Source organism: Sphaeramia orbicularis, chromosome 3 (genome assembly GCF_902148855.1).
Source record: "Sphaeramia orbicularis chromosome 3, fSphaOr1.1, whole genome shotgun sequence".
Taxonomy (NCBI): Eukaryota; Metazoa; Chordata; class Actinopteri; order Kurtiformes; family Apogonidae; genus Sphaeramia; species Sphaeramia orbicularis.
The window spans coordinates 43,617,411-43,641,895 of record NC_043959.1 but is presented as its reverse complement, the minus strand read 5'-3'; the positions used below and the strand labels follow the sequence as shown (position 1 = coordinate 43,641,895).

The 24,485-nt window shown below is 36.3% G+C and overlaps 1 protein-coding gene across 1 annotated transcript; it reads left to right on the top strand.

The window, feature by feature from the left end:
• The first annotated feature begins 517 nt into the window (after positions 1–517).
• On the top strand, positions 518–21,595 carry LOC115439025 (putative hexokinase HKDC1). Its single transcript, XM_030162920.1, has 21 exons — positions 518–580; positions 2,581–2,743; positions 2,901–3,058; positions 3,946–4,068; positions 4,178–4,273; positions 4,420–4,519; positions 6,497–6,680; positions 6,784–6,939; positions 7,015–7,248; positions 9,018–9,159; positions 9,256–9,412; positions 12,023–12,171; positions 13,185–13,304; positions 13,435–13,530; positions 15,374–15,473; positions 15,622–15,725; positions 15,809–15,972; positions 16,056–16,211; positions 17,415–17,502; positions 20,001–20,146; positions 21,405–21,595. Exons 1-21 carry the CDS (start codon positions 518–520, stop codon positions 21,538–21,540), a joined length of 2,835 nt encoding a protein of 944 aa, XP_030018780.1. The 3' UTR covers positions 21,541–21,595.
• Positions 21,596–24,485: the final 2,890 nt, after the last annotated feature.

Genomic DNA, 24,485 nt, shown 5'->3' with positions numbered 1-24,485 from the left:
CTTCAAACAGTATCTAATGCATAAGAAACATCTTTCTGTGCACGTAACAGAAACAGTGTTACTGTTGTTTAAAAAGGATGGTGATTGCAACTGAGTTGACGAAAATATCCAAAATGTTCATTGAAATGACTTCCACAATCACACTTTAGAGATGTGAGGTCTCTGCAGAGCTAATGTGTTGTCATAAGGCAGCAAAAATAAAAAGACAGGATAGTGTTGTTAACAAAGAAGGAGCAGGAAATGATGGGAGAAAGGGGTTTGGCTTTTGTTAATCATTGAGTTGGTGCAGAGGTTGCTGAAAACTGAGTCAGACTTATCAATGGGAGCAAACAACAGAAGGACGAATGGGAAGTGACAAAAAGAAAATACATTGTTGTTATACTGTTAGATATTAAAAATTAAGCACATTCTCCATGATCATTTCTTTGGACTGTGCATTTGCATTGTGCATTAACAGAGAACTACGCTGATAAACAAGGATTAAGAGACTTTACATGGTGGTTTACTGTTTGTCAATATGCTGGCTGCTCATCTTGTTTCGTTCTTCTTCACCAAACTTCAAGAGGACCCCACAAAGAAGGTAAGAAGCTCCCAGAGTGCACCGATGAACTGCTGCACCCATTGATTATTACTATTGCTACACAATCTGTTATTGAAATGCACACAGTGAACATATTAGTCAATTATACATACTGTTTGTTTTACAGTATCAGCAAAAGTCAAGCATTTTTGGTTATAATTGTGTGCAACGGCCATTACACACCAAATCTGAGCTCATACTATTATTTTTACACGTTGTATCTGCAGGTTATGACTAGTTCAAGCTTGTGGAAGGCTTCACTGGGATTCATAGTTTTGCTAAGGTTCTTGGTTTAATGTACATTCTCAGTTTTTGGTCAGTGTTACAAGTTGCAACATCATGTACTGTATGCAGTTAAAGTTGTAGTTGTCATGTGTTTTAAAACCTATTGGGGTGAATATCTGACCTGCAAAAGTTTTTGCAGACGGCACACTACCGCTGCTGAATCTAAAAGATAAGACAGTAGCTGATGCTGCCATAAGGTGGTGAAGGCGCTATAATCAATAGTTATTGTGTCACATCTTGTGTCTCCTGAACAATCATTAACATCTCTCCCTCTAGAGGAACTGCTCCCTCAGTGACATACACTGTTTCAAAACAGGCCTTATCTATAGACTGTGAGAATAGAGAGTTTATGTAGAAGTGAATGCTCTTGATCAGTTTGTTATAAATTATTATTATCATTATAATTAAGAATGGGTAAACCAGCCTTTTTAAATGATCTGTGTTTGAGAAATCACAGTTTTGTTTAATGCTTTTGTTTTTGAAGACAAATACATAGATAGAGGTTATATCCTATTTATCTGAGATTTTAACAGTTCACCGCCCCAGCAGAGCCCTCTGATCATCCTCTCAGATGGTTTTGGATTTTCCCAGGTCCCGATATAAACAGTGGGGTGATCATTCATTTGCTGTTGCTGCACCAAAACTGTGGAACTTGTTGCCTCCTGATTTGCAATTCCTCACTGACCTGCCCCTGTTCAAGTCCAGGTTAAAGACTCACCTGTTTAGACTGGCTTTGAACCCTTAGCACAGAGACACTGTTAGGTTTGAATCTGTGGTCTCTTTTATCACTGTGTGTTGTGTCCTATTGTTTTATGCATATTTATAGCACTTGACTAACCTGTTTTGTTTTTTTTTTCTTTAATCTTATAATTTAATCATGCTTTTAGTTGTAAAGCACTTTGGGCTTCGTTATGTTGTTGTAAAGTGCTATAGAAATAAACTTTGATTAATTAATTGATATCTGGTACAAATGAGTCTACATTCTACTTTAATATCATCTTTTTTCCCAATATGATATTGATATATGATTTAGAATTATCATAACAACATCTATCATATCAACACTAATGAACCCTCTATACTAACAAAAGCAATGAGTAGTATCAGGTAATACTACTTATATGGCCATAAACCATAAACGTGTTATCACAGAGTGGCTTCATATGGTGCACAGTTTATATGCTTTCAGCATTTCTAAAAAAAAAAAAAAAAGATTTGTACATTTTCCTCTCTACCCTCATTTTCCGAAGTTTTAACTTCGTACTTTACAATTTCATCTTGTCCTCATATATTGAGCTTTGGCTGAAAAATGTTTTATACTGTGCACAGTGAGTCCACTCTTTAACATAAGAGAACATGTATTGTGGACATTAAACACTTTTATATCCTCCTTCTTGTCCAAGTCCTAACACAAACCCCAAACCAAAAACCAATGAAAATATGTGATTAAATATTATTACTCTGCTGCTACTATTTGATTACTCTATTATTTTAATTGAAGGGGGGGTTGAAATAAGAAATATAACTTTAAAAAAAAAATAGAGAAAACTGCAGAAACAACATCTTGGAATCTGAAGAGAAAATGAAGGCAGGAAGTAATGTAATCCTCACCTCACAACTGTTCTCCCTTTCAGTCTCTGCTGAGAATCCAGTGAGTAGAAGATAAATTATTATGGCTCATTTCTCCTGTTTGTTATCTCCTTTCATACTTTCAGGTGGATAGGTTTCTGTATGCAATGCGTCTCCATGACGACCAGCTTGAGGACATCTCAGCCCGTTTCCAAGCTGAAATGAAGAAGGGTCTTTCAGCCGAAAGCAACGCCGCAGCAGCTGTGAAGATGCTCCCAACACATGTTCGCTCCACTCCTGATGGCTCAGGTCACTTATATTTACAGTGTTCAGGGTTTTCAGGCCTGTAAATAAATGTGAACTGATTGGTTTGTGAATAGAGTTACAACCAAAATGACACTTCAACTGAAAACCAAGGTTATAATGAAGAGACTGTTTTGTTTTTTCCCTTTACTTTTTACTTCAGAGAGAGGACAGTTTCTGGCCCTGGATCTGGGAGGTTCCAAGTTTAAGGTGCTGCAGGTTAAAGTGCGAGAGGGTATGGGGATTAGGAAAGGAGGAGTGGAGATGGAGGAGAAGATTTATCCAATACCCAAAGAACTGCTCATTGGGAGAGGAACAGAGGTAAGATGAAGAGAGAGGGAACGCAAACGCAGCCCAGTAGAAGAGGAAGATAAACAAATGTGAAATGAATCACTGAGAAGAGCAAATGAGGTCAGAGGAATTTAAGGAGTGTGTTGACAAAACAGAAGTAACAGGGAGAGACAGAAGAGGGTGAAGAAGAGGGTGGAGTAACAGAAGGAGGAGGAAAAAAAGGCACCTTCTGGGTGACTATTCGCAGTATGAAGTATTCAGATCTTTTGGTAAAAGTACAATACAGAAATGTGAAAACACAGCCCTAGAAAATAATAGAATATTAGTCAATTTTTAATATTTGTTTATTTATTTATTTATTTAATTAATGAAAAGTATTAACCCATCACCTTAACAGAATGTTTGCTTATAAACATATTTGATCTTTGCCTTTGTTTTGTTTTTGTCAAAAAGGATAAAATCTAGTCAGCTTCTTTAAATTTATTTTAGTCCAAAAAGCAAAACTATAATTTATTTTCATTTGTATATCAACGTGAAGAAAAAAAAATCCAATTCTGTTATCTTTAAAAAATATTCCTAAGTGATATATTTTTTTCACAGATGATTTGAATGTTTACCAAAATTAAATAAAGTTACAGGAAAAATTACTCTATGGTGGAGCTGTTTAATTCCTAGACAGACACCTAAAATGTGAGTCTGACTGTACATGCTGCTTTTTGAAAGATTTCTGAAATGAGAAAAAGTTATATTATCTGCTGTGTTAAACCTTCATTTTAAAATAAAGCTTTAGTGGGGTAGGAAGTTTAATGTTTCTCTCTAACATGAAGTGGAGTTGAGGAATAAAGTACCTTCAAAACTTTTGACACACTTTCTTCCACTGATGACCCCTTGTGTTTCTTCTCTCACTCTATCTGTAGTTATTTGACCACGTGTCAGAGTCTTTAAAGGACTTTCTGCAGGAGAAAAACATCAACTTGGAGAAGACACATCCTCTGGCCTTCACCTTCTCCTTCCCTTGTGAACAGCCAACTCTAAACCAGGTGACAGCCCTCACACCGACGCCTTATGCAGCTTTGATCTGTGTGTTTTTATGAGCCTTTTTCGATCTATACGCCAAAATATTCCAAACCTCTAATCTGCTTTCTGTAGGGATTATTATTGAGCTGGAGTAAAAATTTCCGTCTCCGAGGGCTTCAGGGGAAAGATGTGGTCCAGTCTCTCAAGGGAGCCATTGAAAGGACAGGGGTATGAGTTCACATTTACACACTGCCTATCACCCGCTGCAGTTGTTTTCTCTCTTTATTGGTAAAATATATAACCACTCATGTGATAATTAGTTCTATTTCATTTGGGCAAATCCTTTTATTTGACCCTAAGTGACCTCTCTACAGGGTATGAATGTGGATGTGCTGTCCATGGTGAATGACACAGTAGCCACCATGATGACCTGTGGGTTTGATGATCAGAGATGTGAAGTAGGTCTCATCATTGGTGAGTAGATTCATCATCCTCCACCTACACTGACTTCAAACCTAACTAGTTCTAAAGACATAAATACATTATATTTACATTATATTCTACAGCATTTACTCCTCTCTCCTGTATGTTTAGTCCTATTACAGTATACATCAGCTGTTATTTTTTACTGATGTGTCAAACATGGATGAGAGGCTTTGGTTAAGTTGTTGCTCCCTCTAGTGGTTTACCATTTTAATGCAATACAGATAGATAGATAGATAGATAGATAGATAGATAGATAGATAGATAGATAGATAGATAGATAGATAGATAGATAGATGGACGGACGGACGGACGGACGGACAGACAGACAGACAGACAGACAGATAGATAGATAGATAGATAGATAGATAGATAGATAGATAGATAGATAGATAGATAGATAGATAGATAGATAGATAGACAGACGGACGGACGGACGGACGGACAGACAGACAGACAGACAGACAGATAGATAGATAGACAGAGAGACAGACAGAGAGACAGAGAGACAGACAGATAGATAGAGAGACAGACAGATAGATAGATAGATAGATAGATAGATAGATAGATAGATAGATAGATAGATAGATAGATAGATAGATAGATAGATAGACGGACGGACGGACGGACGGACGGACAGACAGACAGACAGACAGATAGATAGATAGATAGACAGAGAGACAGACAGATAGATAGAGAGACAGACAGATAGATAGATAGATAGATAGATAGATAGATAGATAGATAGATAGATAGATAGATAGATAGATAGATAGATAGATAGATAGATAGATAGATAGATAGATAGATAGATAGATATTTTATTGATCCTTTGCAGGAAATTGTTTGGTTACGACAGCAGTACAAAAAAAAATGTGTGTTTGGTCAAAAGAATGTGTTTGTCTTTTCTCTGTATAAAGATCAAATTTCATGTGAAAGATAGACAATTAAAAGACACATGATGCAAGATTTTTACTGACTGAGATTATTGTTTTAATTTTTGCTTAAGAATACCAGCGTATTTACGTCCCAGAAGACCTTTGTCACTCCACACAATTCTGTCAATTCCATGCAGATTCCTTCTATGGAGCTACTGAGTTCATGTTTGCCTTGGGTCTTTATTCTCCCAGTGTCATGTGGGTTTTCCTCACTATCACTGAAATGCATCCTAATTTAATTCCCCTGTCAAAGTTCTTAACCCTTTATTGGACAAGTGACTATTTTTGGTCATTTCTGCACACATTAAAAGATAGGGACAGCAAAAGTAACAGTGAGGACGGTGAGTCAACAATCTCAGGTCTAGTGTGGTCTACAGGGTCTGTAAGGTCCACCTCTGCATGAACAGTGAGTGGACCTGTAACAGTGACGTTCTAATGTTGTAAAATACATGTTCCTTTCACCTTACATGTGTTTTTCTTGTATTTGTATGTATACTTCTTGAATTGAATTTTTATTATTTTATTTTATTTTATTTTATTTTATTTTATTTTATTTTATTTTATTTTATTTTAGTCAGTTGTTGGCAAGGAACAAAATATGGTAACTTCATTGACCTTCATTTTCAACATGACAATAAAAAAGCTGAAAAATTTCACAAAAGTAATCGAATCATGTTATGTACTCCAATAACACACTATGGTTAAACTTTTGAATTTCAGAGTATTTCTATGAGTGTCCTATAAAGGGTTAACCATGATGCTAGTTGGGCTCCAATGCACCTTCAGTGGCAGCTTTACTGGTCCTCGGGTGTGCACTGGATGGGTTACAAGACTTGAAATTTCCAATGGTTACAATAAAAATGAACTTATAATTGAAAGCAATGAAGACAAACTTCCAAGTACCTACAGGAACCAAAGAAATGAGTTAACATTTAAGTCTGAGTGTTCCTTTCAGTAGTTTTTTTTCTTTGACACCACTTGCGGTCATCTTTGTTAAAATATATGGATATGTGCATATTTTTGTGTTTAGGGACGGGCACCAACGCCTGCTACATGGAGGCGCTGCGTCACGTTGACCTGGTGGAGGGAGACGAGGGCCAGATGTGTGTGAACACTGAGTGGGGAGGTTTTGGAGATGATGGGGCACTGAATGAATACATAACTGAGTTTGACAGGGATGTCGACGCAGCATCCAACAACCCTGGGAAACAAATGTAGGGAAAGCAGTCGTTTATAACAGCATGATACAACAGAGACCACATATTATATATAACAATATGGCACTTGCTCTGCTTCTCCTTTCTGTCTTATTTCTAGCTTTGAGAAGATGGTCAGTGGGATGTACCTGGGTGAATTAGTAAGGTTAGTTGTGTTAAAGATGGCTAAAGTTGGGCTGCTGTTCGATGGGTTTGTGTCGGACGCCTTGAGGACCAAAGGGAAGATAACCACAGCAAATGTGGCAGCCATGGAGGAGTAAGTTACCTGTTTTCCAGTATCACACCGGCTCTGTCTCTGAACAGTAATTATATTTTAAAATCCACCTGTCAGGTATAAAACTGGTTTGAAGAACACCAGAGACATTCTCACTGGGCTGGGCTTGACCCCGTCACAGGACGACTGCATCGCTGTCCAACATGTCAGCACCATAGTGTCCTTCAGATCCTCCAATCTGGTGGCTGCATGTCTGTCTGCCATCCTGACCCGAATAAAGAAAAACAGGAGTTTGAGGACATTAACCATCACGGTTGGCGTTGATGGGACTGTGTACAAGACGCACCCACAGTAGGTTTATATTCACTAAAATAGTACTTACACCACACATGCACACAGGGAAAAGGGCATTTTGTAATGTTTATTCTGAATAACATTATAATTCAGGTGCTATAATAGCCTGAGATTCTTGGGTTGGTCTCATAGCAGTGGAAGAATCAACTAAAAAGTACTGCACTTAAGTACATATTTGAGGTACTTATACTTTACTTGAGTCTTTTATGCAGCTTTGTACTTTTACTTTACTTCGTCATCTTAGTAGTGAAAACCACATATATGCAAATATGTCCATTTAGATAAACTGAAGGATTAATTTGTACTTAATGATCTAACAACATGATGTTTCTTTGAAAGCCAAATGATTTTTTTTTTTTTTTTAAATCTGGGATTAGTTTAAAAGTACACTTGTCTGTCTCAGGCCATGAAAAGTTGACTTTTTAGAGATATGCCATTCTCATGGGACAGCAACCCTACAATCATATCATATAAACATGATGCATTGTGGTAGATTGAACCTCACAACAGTTTTAAAGGTGCTCAGCCTTAAACACACATATAATTTAAATATTAATTTTATTTAAAATATATAATTTAAAACATACAGATTAAAGCAGCTCTAAAATGAATAAAAAAAGACCCAGACTCAGTTTTATTGTCTTTCGATCAATGGTGCATGATAGAACAAAGTGTAGTTACTCAGATCTCAGTTTTAGCATAAAAAGATTAAGAATAAAAAATAAAGAATAAAATCTAAAACAGAATATATAAATGGTAAGTAGGGTAGAATAAAACTACCATAAAAAATATGCAAGAAAAAACTTGTATTAATCAGACACTGAAATGATTTTATAATAACTATGCCTACTCATCATATTCATAAATGGCCTACATTTTTCTGATAATACATATACTTATAAGAGTATTTACTTGTCGTGTAGTATTTTCTCATAGTATTGTCACAGTGTGATATTAGATGTATCTGAATCCCTCTTTTACCTTTCTAAGCTGGGAAACATAGATCTAATGAATAAAATAATAATTATCTTCCTTTACATTCACACTGTAATCCCACACATACATTGTTACAGTCTCCTAAAATATATTTTTCTATGGTTTCTGTTTACATGTTTAACCCTTTCATGCATTGTGGTCACTCCATTGGACAGTTCTTCTCCAGCTGTTCTCTTGTATATTCATAGGTTTTGTTGTTTTAGTTCCATATGAGCCAACACAGTGGACACTTCTGCAACATCCCATAATACACTGCAATTCATACCATTACTATAACTTTGCTGTTCTTGATAAACCTGCAGTAACATGTTTACGTGTAAATCAGTTGTTATTTGTTAGACAAAAGGAGCTTTTTTTTTTTGCATATTATATGAGGTAATAACTAGCATTAGAGTATGGTAAAATGTGAGAAAACATCAAATTAGCAGCCTTAAAAATGTTTTTATTTCATTGTTTTCATTTTACTTTCTGAGATTGGGTTTTAAATACATATTTCTTTACTTAAAAAATTAAATGCATAGACATTTTTGTAACTCCATGAAAAAAAAAAAACTGAATCACAATTTTTTTTTTTTTTTTTATGCCTAAGAAGGTATAAAAACACTCCAGAAAAAAAAAATCTTGACTAAGGTTCTCATAATTCATGCATGAAAGGGTTAAAAAGTGGCCCTATTTTCCAGATGTTTGTCGAATAAGGCTGAGCAGATACAGTTGCAGTACCCACAGATCACCTTTAAACAGTGCTAAAGGTGGATGCTCCTCTCTGTCAGGTATCCTAAACGGCTCCATAAGGTGGTGCGCAGGTTACTTCCTGAGAGCCATGTCAGATTTGTCCTGTCAGACAGTGGCAGCAGTAAAGGAGCTGCTCTGGTGGCAGCAGTGGCTCAACGACTCGCATCACGGAGGAAACAGGTGAAGTTTAGTTTGAGTGTGTACTTCAGTGTGTCCTCATCGGTGTAAACATTAACTCCATCAGTGCTGATTGGACACATTCTGCTTTTATTACAGGTAGATGAGACACTGTTTCCTTTTCAAATGAGCCAAGAGCAGCTACATTTGGTTAAATCCAGGATGAGAGCGGATCTAGAGGCAGGACTGAAGAATAAAAACCCCTCTACCATCAAGATGCTGCCCTCCTTTGTGTACCATACTCCTGATGGAACAGGTTAGAAGAGCATCACTGTCCTCTAACACCTAAGATCAGTGGTGGAAACAAAAGTACCTTTAAGTGTTCAAGTCTAAGGCACTTCTCATGCAATATCTGCTTCAACTCCACTACATCTTAGAGCAGGGGTCAAAAACCCTGGTTCTCAAGAGCCACTATCCTGCATGTTTTAGACGTATCCCTCTTACAACACACCTGATTCAAATGATAAGTCTATCATCAAGTTCTGCAGAAGCCTGATAATGGCCGTCAGGTGTACAGAAAGAGGGAAACATCTAAAACAGGGGTGTCAAACTCATTTTAGTTCAGGGGCCACATTTAGCCAAATTTGATCTGAAGTGGGCCGGACCAGAAAAATAATAACACAATAACCTATAAATAATGACAACTCCAAATTTTTGTCTTTGTTTTACTGCAAAAAACCCCATTAAATTATGAAAATACTTACGTTTATAAACTATCAAAAAAAAAAAAAAAAACTGAAAAAACTGACATTTAAATTAAAAAATGTAAGAAAATTTAGTGCAATTTTAACAGTATTCTGCCTCCACTTCTCATGTGTCCATGTGCATTATGGATCAGATCTAAAAAGACACTAAACACTGAGGAACAGGCAGAAAAGAGTTCAAATTGGGCTGAATTTTCTTTAGACATTTCAGGTTGTTCATATTTGTTCAGGTTATTCACATTTTAGTGTTACAGGATAGTTTGAAAATGTAAATATTTTCATAATTTAATGTTATTTTTTGCACTAAAACACAAAAAATTTAAGTTGTTAATTCTAGATTCTTTTTTTTTTTTTTTTGCTTAATTCAAGATTTTTTTTTTTTACTTAATCAAAGATATTTCTTTTAGCTTAATTCAAGATTTATTTTTTTTTACTTAATCAAAGATATTTCTTTTAGCTTAATTCAAGATTTTTTTTTAACTCAATCAAAGATTTTTTTTTTGGCTTAATTCAAGATTTTTTGCTAAATTTGAGATTTTTTTGGCTTAATTGAAGATTTTTTTTTTTTTACTTAATTGGAGATTTGTTTTAGTTAATTGAAGATTTTTTTTTGGCTTAATTCAAGATTTTTTCCTTAATTCAAGCTCTTTTTTCTTTTTGCTTAATTCAGTTCAAGACTGTGGAATTTTTGCACTTGGCAAAAACATCCCAGGGGCCGAACTGGACCCGTTGGCGGGCTGGATTTGGCCCCTGGGCCGCATTTTTGACACCCCTGATCTAAAACATGCAGGATAGTGACTCTTGAGGACCAGGGCTGCTGACCCCTGTCTTCGAGGGATATATTGGCCTTTTTACTTCTCTACTATAACCAGATATTTTAAAGATGAACATTTTATAGAACTATTTAAGATTAAACCAGTGGATTTCAACACAGTTTCCAATTCTTTCCCCCTCTTTTTCTAATAAACAGCTCCACCTAACTGGGATTTTTCCCTCTAAACATGTTTCCAACGTATTGTTTCCATTCAATAAATCATCAAATCAGAACTTACTAAAAACAGATTTGGGAATCAGAATTCAGGTTATTACCCCGTCCCCCAAAGGGGAGACAAGGGGTATTGTTTCTGGTTCGGTTTGTTTGTTTGTTAACGCTCTAGCAGCAAAACTACTGGTTGAATTCATAGCAAATTTAGTTTATAGATTGCCAGTGACCCAGAATAGATGTCACTACATTTTTGGAAAAGTAGGTCAAAGTTAAAATTTTTTATGAATTACATTTTTTTTTTTTTTTTTTTCCCACATTTACTTATAATGGGCAAAATTTCAAATGTCTGTGGCAGCAAAACTGTTGGTTGAATTCATACCAGATTGGGTTTATAGATTGTCAGTGACCCAGAATAGATGTCATTACAATTTGGGGAAAAAGTAGGTCAAAGTTAAAATTTTTTATGAATTTTTTAGTTCGTTTTTTTTTTTTTCTTCTCCCATTTACTAACAATAGGTGAAATTTCAAATGCCTATAAATACATCAATTTGTTTCAATTTTACTTTAAACTTGGCACATACATAGAGACAGTTGATTTGTGTACATCACCACACACATAGACATGATGACAACAGCTGGATCAATGCCAAAATAAGCAACAATACGAGGGGTGGGGTTTGATGTGCCTGGCACCACTTGTTCTTATTTCTTCTCCTGTCAAAATAGATGTAAATATGTAGTTCCAGCACAACACTGATGAATCACTATGAGTAATCTAACAATGCCATGTATAATATATCAGTCAGATGACGCAAACCAGACCAATGCTAACTTCAATACTTTAACTACTTTTTGTTGCTAATATTAATGTACCTGTACATACTAGGACATGTGTGTAGAACTTTTACTTGTAGTGGACTATCTTTTTCATTGTTTCATTCGTACTAGTACTGGATACTTAATCCATTCATTTTTAAGGTCCACTGGACATGTACTGTACTTCACAAAGATACTGAAGACAAAAGAGAAAAAAAAAACACTTAAAGTTTGATACATCAAGCTTTAAGTGTTCCATTTACCACAGTCTCTGACATATTACATGGTTATAAATAAACTGATACAGAAATGTATTAAGGAGAGTCAGTTTCATCAAACAGCTGTACTGTCTTTTTTCAAGAGCGAGGAAAATACCTTGCCTTGGATCTGGGAGGAACAAACTTCAGAGCTTTGCTGGTGAACTTCAAGAAAGGTCTGCACCAGAACACACGGCTGTACCATAAGATCTACACGGTTCCGATGGAGATAATGCAGGGAACCGGAGAAGAGGTAGGAAACTCGTGCATATAATGATGTTTTAATAATGCAATACAATTTAAAAACTATGTAATAAAGTGGTGATGGAGAAGGAGGTGATGTTATCCAAAGAACTAGAATGTAACAATCTTCCTGTACGGCTCATGACCCTTTATTTACACATGGGTGCTTCTATGAAACTGGGTTCATTTTGGTACCTGGCACTTTACCAGCTTTTTTAGACCCAATAGTGATAGAGAACATCCAACATATTTCCCCCCAGGATGAACCCAATGATGACCTCAGATAAATGCAAAAAAAAAAATATACTCTTGCTCTGAGCCATCCCAAAATTAATGATTTTTTTTTAAATAAAATATTGGGGCCAAAAATAGGACCAAAACTGGGGTATGAAAAACTACCTAGGTGTCAGTGCATTTTATCTTGAAAACAAGGCTTGAAGTGGTCTTATATACCACTATGAATAAAGACACTGTTAAATTTGTTGATCCTAGTGGTTTTCTAATCCTTACATGCAGGTTTTTCATGAATCTCAGTCTCATTCCAGGTTTTGTGCATTGTGTCCACTGGCGTTACATGCAGAACCTGCCCATTTAAATACAAATAAATCACGAGTGATTTTGCAACAGCGGTCATTTTTGTGAAACACTCTCCCTTGCATAATTAGTTCGATTCCCAAAATGTACCTGTGAAAGAATAAAAAGATATTCGAAAAAATAGTATTGTGCAATTTTTGTGTCCTTTTTGCCATGTTACATGCAGATTTTTGTAGAAAAAAGAATATAAAAATAATATAAAAATATGTTCTATCTGAAAAATAGTTTCTCTTTTATCTCAGTAAATATTTATCTTTAAAATAGACCCAAAGTGCTTCCAAACTTGCTTCATAACATTAGTCTACATCTGGTTTGAATTTTTAGTCACCATGTCCTGTTTTTAGGACCAGTTTCATAGAAACACCCACATGCATCCATCACTCTTCAACTACAATTAATTGTTTTTTTTTCCTCTGTGTCTGTTTGTAGTTGTTTGATCATTTAGCACAATGTGTTAGTGACTTCCTGGACTACATGGGGATGAAGAACGCTCATCTTCCTGCAGGGTTCACCTTTTCTTTCCCCTGTGAGCAAACAGCCATTGACACGGTGAGCAGAGACAGCACACTGACTTATATCTGTTATGATACTGTATAAACACAGTAAACCATGACAACAAACTCCAAAAGAAGTCAAAGCCTCTTTCTTTAAAATCTTTATAACACTTTTTGTTTTGCAGGGCACCTTGTTGACCTGGACCAAAGGGTTCAAGGCCACAGACTGTGAAGGACATGATGTGGTGAACATGCTCAGGGAGGCCATTAAGAGACGCAATGTGAGTCACTTTTATGGTGATGACTGTAAACATCGACTAGTGTGGGTTTTTCAGTTGATGATAAATATTATTATGAAGGTGGGGCAGGTGATGGCTGATTTATTATTCCATGACACCATGTTATTTTTTGTGTATTTGAGTTGATGTTCTGCGTTCTGTCTGCAGGGCACTTTATATATTTACACATATTAATAAATACAACTTTTAACTCAATAACACTCACATAATCAAAAAAGCTAGGACTGAAAAATACATAAAGTTCAAGTGCATGTATCATCAGAATTTATCAGCAGTCTTGGTCTTGTGATGTCTTGTGATGAACCAGTATTAATCAGAAAATGGCATTTAATCCCAATTAACCCATAAAGACCCAGGGCTACTTTTGTTTCAGTTCCTAAATGAAAATTTCTCTCTATTTAACCTTTCCTAAATGATTTAACATCATTTATTATAATATTATCCTCTGTATTTTTATGTTTTTCAATGAAAATCAGGTATTTTCCTGTATTAATTTACTGATCATATAGATTTTCATAAAAAGCTCAGATTAAAATTGAGGGTTATTATATCAGAAACGAAGAAAACTGAAGGAAAAGTAACTTTGCCAGCCAATATATCAATAACTGAACATAAAAACAAGTGTCTGCCATTTATCCATATTTACCCACTGTCATTGATCCAACTCCATGGGTTTTACTGGTGAATCAATGTTGTAGAAGATGACAGTGTTTCCACGCCTCTGAATGCCTCTGAATGTCCAAATGGGTCATATCTGATGACCATGAAAAGATGACAAACTGCATTTTATACCAATTATTTACATGTATTGAAAGGATTAGTGAATCAACTGGTATTAAACATTTAACATCACTAGATGCTTTTGGTCAACAGTGGTTCATGGGTTAATTGCTGTATCTCAAGTCATGACCTAGTTTTATAAGGAGAAAAAGAGATTTTTAAAAAATGTTTTCATCAATAACAGAATAAACAAGAAAAGCACTTGGAGGGTGCAGACCTCCGCCAAGACAGATCTGCCCCCCCCCCCCCCCCCCCCCCATCACCACCAAAATTTAATCATTAATCATTTCTTCCTTGTGCCAGTATCAACATTTCCTGAAAATTTCATGAAAATCCGTCCGTAACTTTTTGAGTTATCTTGCTAACAAACATGCACACACGCAAACACACAAAGCAAAGTGATCACAATACCTCCTGGGGGACGTAACAAGTAGATAGAGGTAACAAGTAGTGTCAGGTACAACAAACCCCACCCCTCGCACATATTGTAGCTTATCAATCCAGCTGATGTCATCATGTCTTGGTGTGTGCTGATGTCAGCATATCAATTGCCTCTATATATCTGCCAAGTTTGAAGTAAATTGAAACAAAATTGATGTTTTTATAGACATTTGAAATTGAATCCATTATAAGTAAATGGGAGAAAAAAAGATTTAGAAAATGCATAAGAAATTTGAACTTTGACCTACTTTTCCCAAAATGTAATGACATCTCTTCTGGGTCACTGACAGTCTATAAACTAAATTTGGTATGAATTCAATAATTTTGCTGCTAGAGCGTTAACAAACAAACAAACAAACAAACAAACAAACCGAACCAAAAACAATACCCCCTGTCTCTTCTTCTGGGGGCGGGGTAATAAATAATGACAGTTGTTCTTAATATTCTAAACCTGATGTTTGTATCTACAGTTACTTGGATGTTAGATTATTCAGTATTGTGTGTTTATGACAACAACTGTAACATCACATGTAGAATCAAGAGAGACATGTTGTGTGTGTCTGTGATAGTATTTGTGTGCACTCATGTATATTTCACCCCCCAGGAGTTTGACTTGGACATAGCAGCGGTAGTAAACGACACGGTGGGGACCATGATGAGCTGCGCCTACGAAGACCCTGAATGTGAAGTGGGACTAATAGCTGGTGTGTATAAAAGCTTCAGATCGAGGACATTGAGCCACTGCTCTCATCTTCAGTTTTCTTCAGAGATAATAGTACATGCTCATACATATATACAACATTTTAAAATAATTTTTATGTAATAGAAATACCAGTGTTGTGTTATTCACAGGAACGGGCACTAATGTTTGTTACATGGAGGATGTGAGGAACATTGAGAAAGCTGGAAGGAAAGAAGAAAGAGGAGAGGGAACAGCTAAAGGAGAACATTATCAGGTAGAAAAAGTCATTTCTAAACACTTTCATGTTTGATATCTGAGGAGTTTTTAACCCATTTACGTCACCCTTAATTTCATCAGGATGATTTGACAGAGTCAGAGAAGAAGCAGAGAGATGCAGATGCACAGAGGATGTGTATAAACACAGAGTGGGGGGGTCTGGGTGACGACGGCTCTCTGAATGACATCATCACACCTTATGACGCTGAGGTCGACCAGAACTCACTTCACCCTGGAAAACAAAGGTACAAAACAGAATATGAAGCTGCACAGTGATGAGTGATGAGTGAGAAGACAAGAGCCACAGCGTTTCTGTGTGTGTGTCCAGGTTTGAAAAGCTGACCAGTGGGATGTATTTAGGAGAAATTGTCCGTCAAGTCCTGCTGGATTTAACCAGAGGAGGTTTACTGTTCAGAGGTCACGTCACTGAAGCTTTAAAAACACCTGGGATATTTGAAACGAAATACCTGTCACAAATAGAGAGGTGAGTACCACCATACTGTCAGATCTCACACTTCAGTATTTAGGACTGTTTAATATCGCACCATCAAAATGTAAACAGGACCCAGTGGATGATAATAATCTAGTGATACATGTCATCCAATCGAAAAAAGACAAGCGAACAGTGCATCATGAGGAAGCCTATATTTATTCTATTATTCCATTCTTCCATTCTTCCATTCCATATTCAATTTCATTGTCTGTATTGGACGATGACAATAAAGGACTAATTCTATTCTATTCTATTCTATTCTATTCTATTCTATTCTATTCTATTCTTGTGGTTGCTTTTTTGTATAAAACATGCAAAACATACAGTCTTTTTAGTTCTGAAATACATTAGTATATATCATATTTATTTTTAGCAGATCATAACAACATTACAAATGTCTTACAAACTCAGATACTGTACATTGAGTAAAGGGCGTTTAAAATGTATTATGTACAAAATTGGAAATTCTGACAACTTCATTTCACTGTTTTTTTTTTTTTTTTTTGTTTTTTGTTTTTTTTTGTGATTGTCTCTTTATATGAACTTTGAGTTGACTTGGCCACTCTCTGGTTCCAGTATGTTTATATAGCCCTGTGCAAAAGTCCCAGACCAACATTAGGTTTGTTGGGATATTAAAGTTATAATGACCACATATTTGCATTTCTCAGTCTCTGTATTAAGTTACAATCTGGATAAATGTGAAGTATGTACAACAGTAAAAATTAAAGTTTCAAGGAACAAAAACAGCTTCTATTTATCCCTTTTGTTCAAACAATATGAGATTTATTGCATTAATATCTGATGTTTTATACCAGGTTTCATTCAACACATGTCAGATGTTTACGTTTGTGCTGCTTCTCGTCATGGGCTCAGGGGTCACATGACTGTTACCTTTACATTCCATTTAGTTCATATTTTTGTGGGCCTTTTAATGCTATGCCGATATTCTCTGTATTTTTTTGTTGTGTGTGAAGAGAAGAGAATAAGAAATAAATATGTATGCTCATTTCAAGCCTGCCAAAACAACAAACCTATATCTGACCTAAGAGTTTTGCACAGTATTGTATGTCTGACATCCTGTGGGAAAACTCGTGTTTCTCTGCCTGTTTCTCATTAATGTTTCTGTAAATTTTAATTCCACTCTACACAACTACAATACACACAAATGATCCAATGTGTATGTCTTCCCTCTAGTGACCGTCTGGCGCTACTGCAGGTCAGATCCATTCTCCAGCAGCTTGGCTTGGACAGTAACTGTGACGACAGCATCATTGTCAAAGAGGTACAAGAAAGAATAGAATTTTAGGCAACTACCTGTATGTTAGCATTTTAAATTTAAAGATATAATGTTTATATAATGTCATTTGTAGTTTGTTTAGTGTTTAAATTCTAAACAACTGTATAAAAAATGAGCAACCCAGCACATTCATGTTAACATTTTTCTTCAGTAATCTTCCATTACTTCTATTGAACTTAACGCAGCAGGAGGCAAATTTGGGGAAAATACACAACTCTCATCTGTAGCTTCCAGCCTTTTATCAAAATCAATAGAATAAATATAAAGATAGATGGAAAATAGAAGCCAGTTTATCTGTCTTCTGTGTCAAACACTGGAGTTACATCTAATTGAATCTTAAAAGCAGTCGGAATTAATTACCACTATCTGCCTGAAAATACCTATGATTAAATGAAGTATATATTAGGGGGAATATTTTCCACAACCTGAAAATGTCACAGGTGGGTGAAATTCTCTTTCACTCTCATATCAATTGAATAACATTATGCTGGAAAGGAAATTATGGTATTTTGTTAGACAGCCTGGGTTCCTCATCTACATGCAATTCTTGAGACCCTCTGCTTAAAGTATGGAAATAAATAACCATTTTTGCTCTCATTGAGAATGTCAGTTTTAAAATACTTCTTACAAACCAAATTTAACGAACATGGTTTCCCAAAAAACAAAAGTATCTCAAGTAATGTAAATATATTGCAAAATAATGGAATTCTGGGGTTTTATTACGAATCAGCAAACACTTACACATTGTCTCTTTAATAATCTGGTTGATGACATCACTGATGACATCATCATCATTTTGAGTGTCTTCATTGGAGGTGGACACATAGCCTACGAGAGCATTTAGTATTTACATTTCAAAATTTTCATCGTTTTGTGTTTGTACCAAGGTTATAATAGTTTTGGATTTTTCATTATAGTTTAGTTTTATTTAGTTTTGACTTTTTTTTCTCAAATTCAGTTAGTTTTAATTCGTTTTTAGAGCAGGTTTGCTAGTTTTTATTAGTTTCCGTTATTTTCTAAATGCTTAGTTTTAGTTCAGTTTTAGTTTTTTTTATATATCTTTTATCTTCTTCACCATCAAATTCAATTAAATCCCAGACAGGACTCTGCTGCTTTCTCCCAACTTTAGTCTCCATGTTTCCAGGTAGATTGGAAACCAGAAGATGACTAAAAAATGACAAGTAACGAGAAGTGCCGAACCGTGAAGTGTCATATGGTGCCCCTAGCTAAAATTGCTCGAGCAAAATTAATCGATTTCATATCAATCTGACACTGACAAAGATGAAAACGAAGGGAATTTTATCCATAATTTCTATACGTTTTAATTAGTTTTGTAAGCACACAATACAGTTTCAGTTAGTTACCGTTTTTTCTTTTAATTGCAGTTTTTATTTATTTCAGTAAACGAAAATGTTTTTTCAATTCTAGTTTTCGTCATTTCGTTAGTTTTCGTTAACGATAATAACCTTGGTTTGTACTTGGACGTGGTCACCCTTGGCATGTCCACCCTGTCACCACAAAATATTGTTTAATATAAAACTTTTCAGAAATCCTAAATATATTTGTTGAACTTTACACATTTCTCTTCAAAGGTGATCTACTTTACCAACTCAAGGTCCAACATGTGGTTATTAAATGCTAACTTTAGCCAAAACTGTCCACCCTGTTACTTATTACCTCCGGCAAGGAGGTTATGTTTTTGCTGGCGTTGGTTTGCCTGTCTGTCTGTCCGTGTGCAAGATAAGTCAAAAAGTTTTGGACGGATTTGGTTGAAAATTTCAGGAAATGTTGATACTGGCACAAGGGGGGGGGGGCACACTGATCTGCCTTGGCGGAGGTCTGCACTCTCCGAGTACTTTTCTAGTTTTTACTTTTTACATGTATTTTTCAGTAACAGGGTGGACATATTTGTTTTACATTTTGTGGTCTACTTGTACTTTTTCTGATTACAAAAATGTATTAAAAATGTGGGATTTGACCAACATGTATTTCTAACAGCCTACAGTTGACTTAACACATTGAACATAAAGGTAAGTGGAAAATGTCTTCTTTTTTTTACATTTTGAAGGCTGAAAGGTGCCTTATAGTGATATTACATGAAAAACAGGTTTTCTTCACTTCACATATTTTGAAAGTGAATGCAGGAAAAACAGAGGTAATTAACTACATTCTGTGTTGCTTGGAAAGGAAATAGCTGGTGTTAAGGCTCTGATGTTTTTTAAGTTATACCTGTGTTTTCCTGTTGTGACACGTCCCAAAAAAATTTGCAGACAAGAGGCAGCATGTACCTTTCTGAAACGTCTCCAAACAAAAAGGAGAGGCTAAGAGTTTAAACTTTAACCTACTTAAATGTCCAGATATCATGACGTCTGTTGCAACCTGTCTTCGGTTTTAGTAAGACTCTTTACACTGGTGATATGATATTGTTTAACTCAGAACACTGTGGCTGGTGCAATCATGATAATGGTGTTCATTTGTTACAGGTATGCGGCGCTGTGTCACGTCGTGCAGCTCAGCTGGTCGGGGCAGGAATCGCAGCCGTGGTCGATAAGATCAGAGAAAACCGAGGACTGGAACACCTGAACATCACTGTCGGAGTTGACGGGGCACTTTACAAACTCCATCCACAGTGAGTTACTCTTACCATCATATTTGGAAGCAATATGAGCCTAACCCTACCAGCATTCACATTTAATGATGAAAAAACTGATTTATTTTTCTAGAGCTTCCATGTCCAGTGATTCCAGTGAATATATATAAGTACTGTATTGTGTAAATTCAGTGGACAAATCAGATATGTATCCATATATGGGCCTTTCACTGCTTCTATTATTTTATATTATTTTAAGATATAATAGCTTAAGTCCAACAGTATAAGCAAAGAAAGAACAAGCAAGAACAAATATAAATATAGATGGAAACTAGAAGCCAGTTGTGCATTGTACTGTGTTGAACCACAGAGTGAAATATTATTTGTTAATGGTCAATAAACAAATTTAGGCCCAATCCCAATTTACCCCTTAGCCCTTCCCCTCCCCCTTGCTCTTACCCCTTGGCCCTTGCACTTGGTACTACACCTTGAAACGGAGCTGCAAGGGTTAGGGGTTGAAACATTCCCCTATGAAATGGGACAAACCTTCACGACCTGTAACGTCATCAGCAGTCATCGATGCCGCTATAAACAGATGCCACAACTTTATTTCTTAAAGAATTCACCATGCCGTCAGTAGCTGTAACTGTCTCTATTGCATGGGCTTTGGGCATCTTTTTACGGCTATCAGCTATAAACCACAGAAATGCGATCTATAACACATTGAAACAGCATTAAACAGTCGATCAAATGATGAAGTGTTTTACAAAGAAAATACGTACATTTGTGTGTTTCTTTCGTCACACTGCTGCACTGTTTAGCTGTGTTTACCTCCATCTTGCCAATGATTTGAACAGAAGTATGGGAAATTTCTCATACTCCTCCGTTTGTAGTGTGGTCCTAAAAAATCTCCATTTCGAGGGCTATACAGCTCTCCGCCTTAGCCCTTCCTCTCCGTCTAATCAAGAATCGGGACAACACTACCCCTTCATGTGTACGTGCAAAACAGAGGGGTAGGGGTAAAGGGGAGGGCCAAGGGGTGAATTGGGATTCAGCTTTAGACTCTTTTATTTGCTTGATATTTTCTTTTGTGAATGCAGTGCACATCTGCATTTGTGTACAACAGGACTTATTCGTTCATTTATTAATTTTCTGAACCACCATATTCATCCAGAGGGTCGGGGGTCGGGGGGGGGTGCTGGAGTCGATCCCAGCTACACCTTGGACATGCCATGGATTTGTTCCACGTTCGAAATGATCTGATTAAATTTCTTATATTCTTTGTGCTTTTTATTAGTTTCTCTCGGGTCCTCCACGACACTGCCAAAGTTTTGGCCCCTCTGTGTAACGTGAGCTTCCTGCCGTCAGAGGAGGGCAGCGGGAAAGGAGCTGCCCTCATCACCGCTGTGGCCAAACAGAAGCAGCAGATGTAATTTATCTCAGATGGAAACTAAAAACTAAGAAAATCTCACTGGCTTCCCACCTGATACTCAGTTTGTACAGTCTGTTCACATTTATTGATTATGTGAGAGTGTTTTTTTTTTTTTCTCTTTGCAAAATCTACTCAGTAGTAACATCAGTAAGAAATAAAAATCTTACGAAGCTAATCTTGTTTGACAAAAATTGCACATTTATCTTGGTATTTTGTTGTGATTTCAGTTGGAAAATTCTGTCAGTGATTGTATTGATGTTTGAAATGTTTTGATAAAATAAACTTCCATTTATGTAAAGTGGTTAATATCATGTTATGACAGCGGCTGAGGAGAATTTGCAAACAAAAGTGTGTGTTTGTGTGTGTGTTACTATTGATGAAGAGCAGGAGGAAGATTGGAATTCTGCTGAGAACATTTCTAAACAATCACATCTCTGTGTTTGTGGTCTGACTCTGTTCTTGTGATTGCCTGTCTGTCTGTCTCTGTGATCTGTCTGTCTGTCTGACTGTTCATCTGTGCCATTTTAGTCCTCCTGTCTGTCAGCTTTATCTGTCTGGCTGGATCCTGGCCCATCCGTCTGTGTCTTTATCTGCCTGTCTGTCTGCACCGGATGGAAACAAACATGACTGACTCAAACACCAATATGTTGGAAATTTAATGTAACATGTAAAGATGAGGTTAACCCATAATATTACACACTGAAGGGTTCGTTTTGTTGATGAGAGTTTCAAGTTAAAGTCTAAACTGTGGGTTCAGACACATACGCTCCATGAATACAGATGTTAAATTTTTTATTAAACATTTTATTCAAACATTAGGACCAGTGCTTGTATTTACAAATCGCATCATAATCTCGAACTAATGATCTAACAGTACTGTGCAGTGCAATGATCAGTGTGCTTATGATAATCCATTCATAACAGATTAGATGATGTGTTGAAGATGAAAGAAGGCAGGGATAAAGACGCAGGCTGCAAGGGACAAACGTAGAGAATAGAAAACAAAAACTGAAGCACCAAGAACTGGAGAGTGAAGAAAGGAAAAGATTAAAAAAGTGATGGAAATGCACTGATACAGGCTGCGTGCAACCTGCAGAAAAACGCTGGCTAATCTGTCAGGGATTACCACGTTAGAACGCTACCATCTGAGGGCGACGTCACACAAACACATACACTCTGCACTGTAATCCCACACTGTCCTAGTAGTGACCTAGTAGCTTCACAGTTAAACCATACATGCACTGACACTGCAGCTTCAGTGCAGACACACACAGCTGGCTGCAGAATCTGCAGCACAAAGCAGTGATAGAGACTGAAAATGGCATGTTTTCACTCACACACACATTCCCCATTTACTGTCTTTAATCTAGTCCTTCACTCTCCACCTCTTTTAAGCATTTTATACACTTTAATAGCAAAGGCACTGTAATGTTTGGCTTTCATTACTTTTAATTGTGTGTCGCATAGCATTCATTCTCTTTTTTGTATTAATTTTCATTACTTTTATTTATATAGGCTTACTTATATTTTTGTTTTGCAATTGCATTTTCATCTTTATTTTCTTATTTAGATCTTTTCTATTGCCTTCTTGTTTCAACTTAATCTTAACTGTAACATAAACTCTATTATTTTTCATTCCACCTTCTGGATTTGTTATTTTTGCTCCTGCTTTTGTCTTTTTTTTTGTTTTGCTCCTGCTAAACCCTAACAATAAATCGCAAAGCACACAAGAAAAAGAAAAGCATATGAAAAAAAAACACACACAAGAAAAAGAAAATCATGCAAACAAGAAAAATGGTCCTACCAGAAAAGGCAGGTACCTGCTGTGACCAGGATATGGATGCTGATTGGATTGTCTTTCTGACAGGAAGAGGGACAGTGCTTCTGTCCAATCAGCTTCCAGATCCTGGTCACAGCAGGTACCTACCTTTTTTGGTAGGATCTTTTTCTTGTTTGCATGATCGTCTTTTTCTTGTGCGTGTTTTTTTCTTGTTTACATGATTTTCTTTGTCTTGTGAGTGTTGCGGTTTGTCATTGTGCTTTGCCTTCAGGGCCACTGTACTGTCAAACTGTATTTCCCAAATTTAGGCTAGGGACACAAAATAGGTTGTGGAGCTGTTTTAGTTTGGACACAAGTTTGCTGAGGAAATTGTATGTAATAATATGACACATGATTCATTTTCTTAATTATATCTAAAGATAAGTATTGCCAAGAAAAGTTTTTAAATGTTGATCTCAGCAAAGCTACATGCATAGAGAAGAGAGTCCATAGTTGTAAAAAAAAACAAAAACAAAAACAAAAACAAAAACTATCTGTCAAAAGATCACAATTATACAAAATACATTACAAGACTAAAAGACATAATGACAAAAACAAGATGACAAGATTAAAACACAGTAAAAGGTACAAAAGACAAAAAATATATATTACAAAGGAAATGTTAAGAGACATTTGTTCAGTAAAAATGTAGATCTATGGCAACTCTTTATATATTTTTGAAAAAGTGGTTTCTGAGGAGACACCGCATTTCTCTTTTGTGTCTTGAGCTGTACAGTTTGGAATCGCTGCTTTAGAGTCTTTTATTCTTTAGTCTGAATAACCTCAGAGCCCCCTCACATCTTCCAGACTTTCCTGAATGAGCATTCTTCAGGGAGCAAGGTGTGTGAGTCCTATTATAGATTCAGCTCCATTGTGTTTGTGTGTGTGTGTGTGTGTGTGTGTGTGTGTGTGTGTCTATGCGAGTCTATGCAAGTCTGTGGGTTTGTGTCTTTGTCTCCAATGTAAATCAACAATAACAGCTTTGACACACACACATGCATACGAAGACACACACACACACACACACACACACACAGATGGTGACCAGTAACTGGGTTCAGTGGAGCTGCTGGTTCCTCAGGACATACACAGGGACGATCTCCAACTTTTTTAGGTGAGGTTGTGTT

Coding starts and splice junctions, on each gene's coding strand:
- LOC115439025 (XM_030162920.1), top strand. CDS start 518: ATGCTGGCTGCTCATCTTGTTTCGTTCTTCTTCACCAAACTTCAAGAG. Junction 9,413..12,022: donor CCATACTCCTGATGGAACAG/GTTAGAAGAGCA, acceptor TCTTTTTTCAAG/AGCGAGGAAAATACCTTGCC. Junction 12,172..13,184: donor TGCAGGGAACCGGAGAAGAG/GTAGGAAACTCG, acceptor GTCTGTTTGTAG/TTGTTTGATCATTTAGCACA.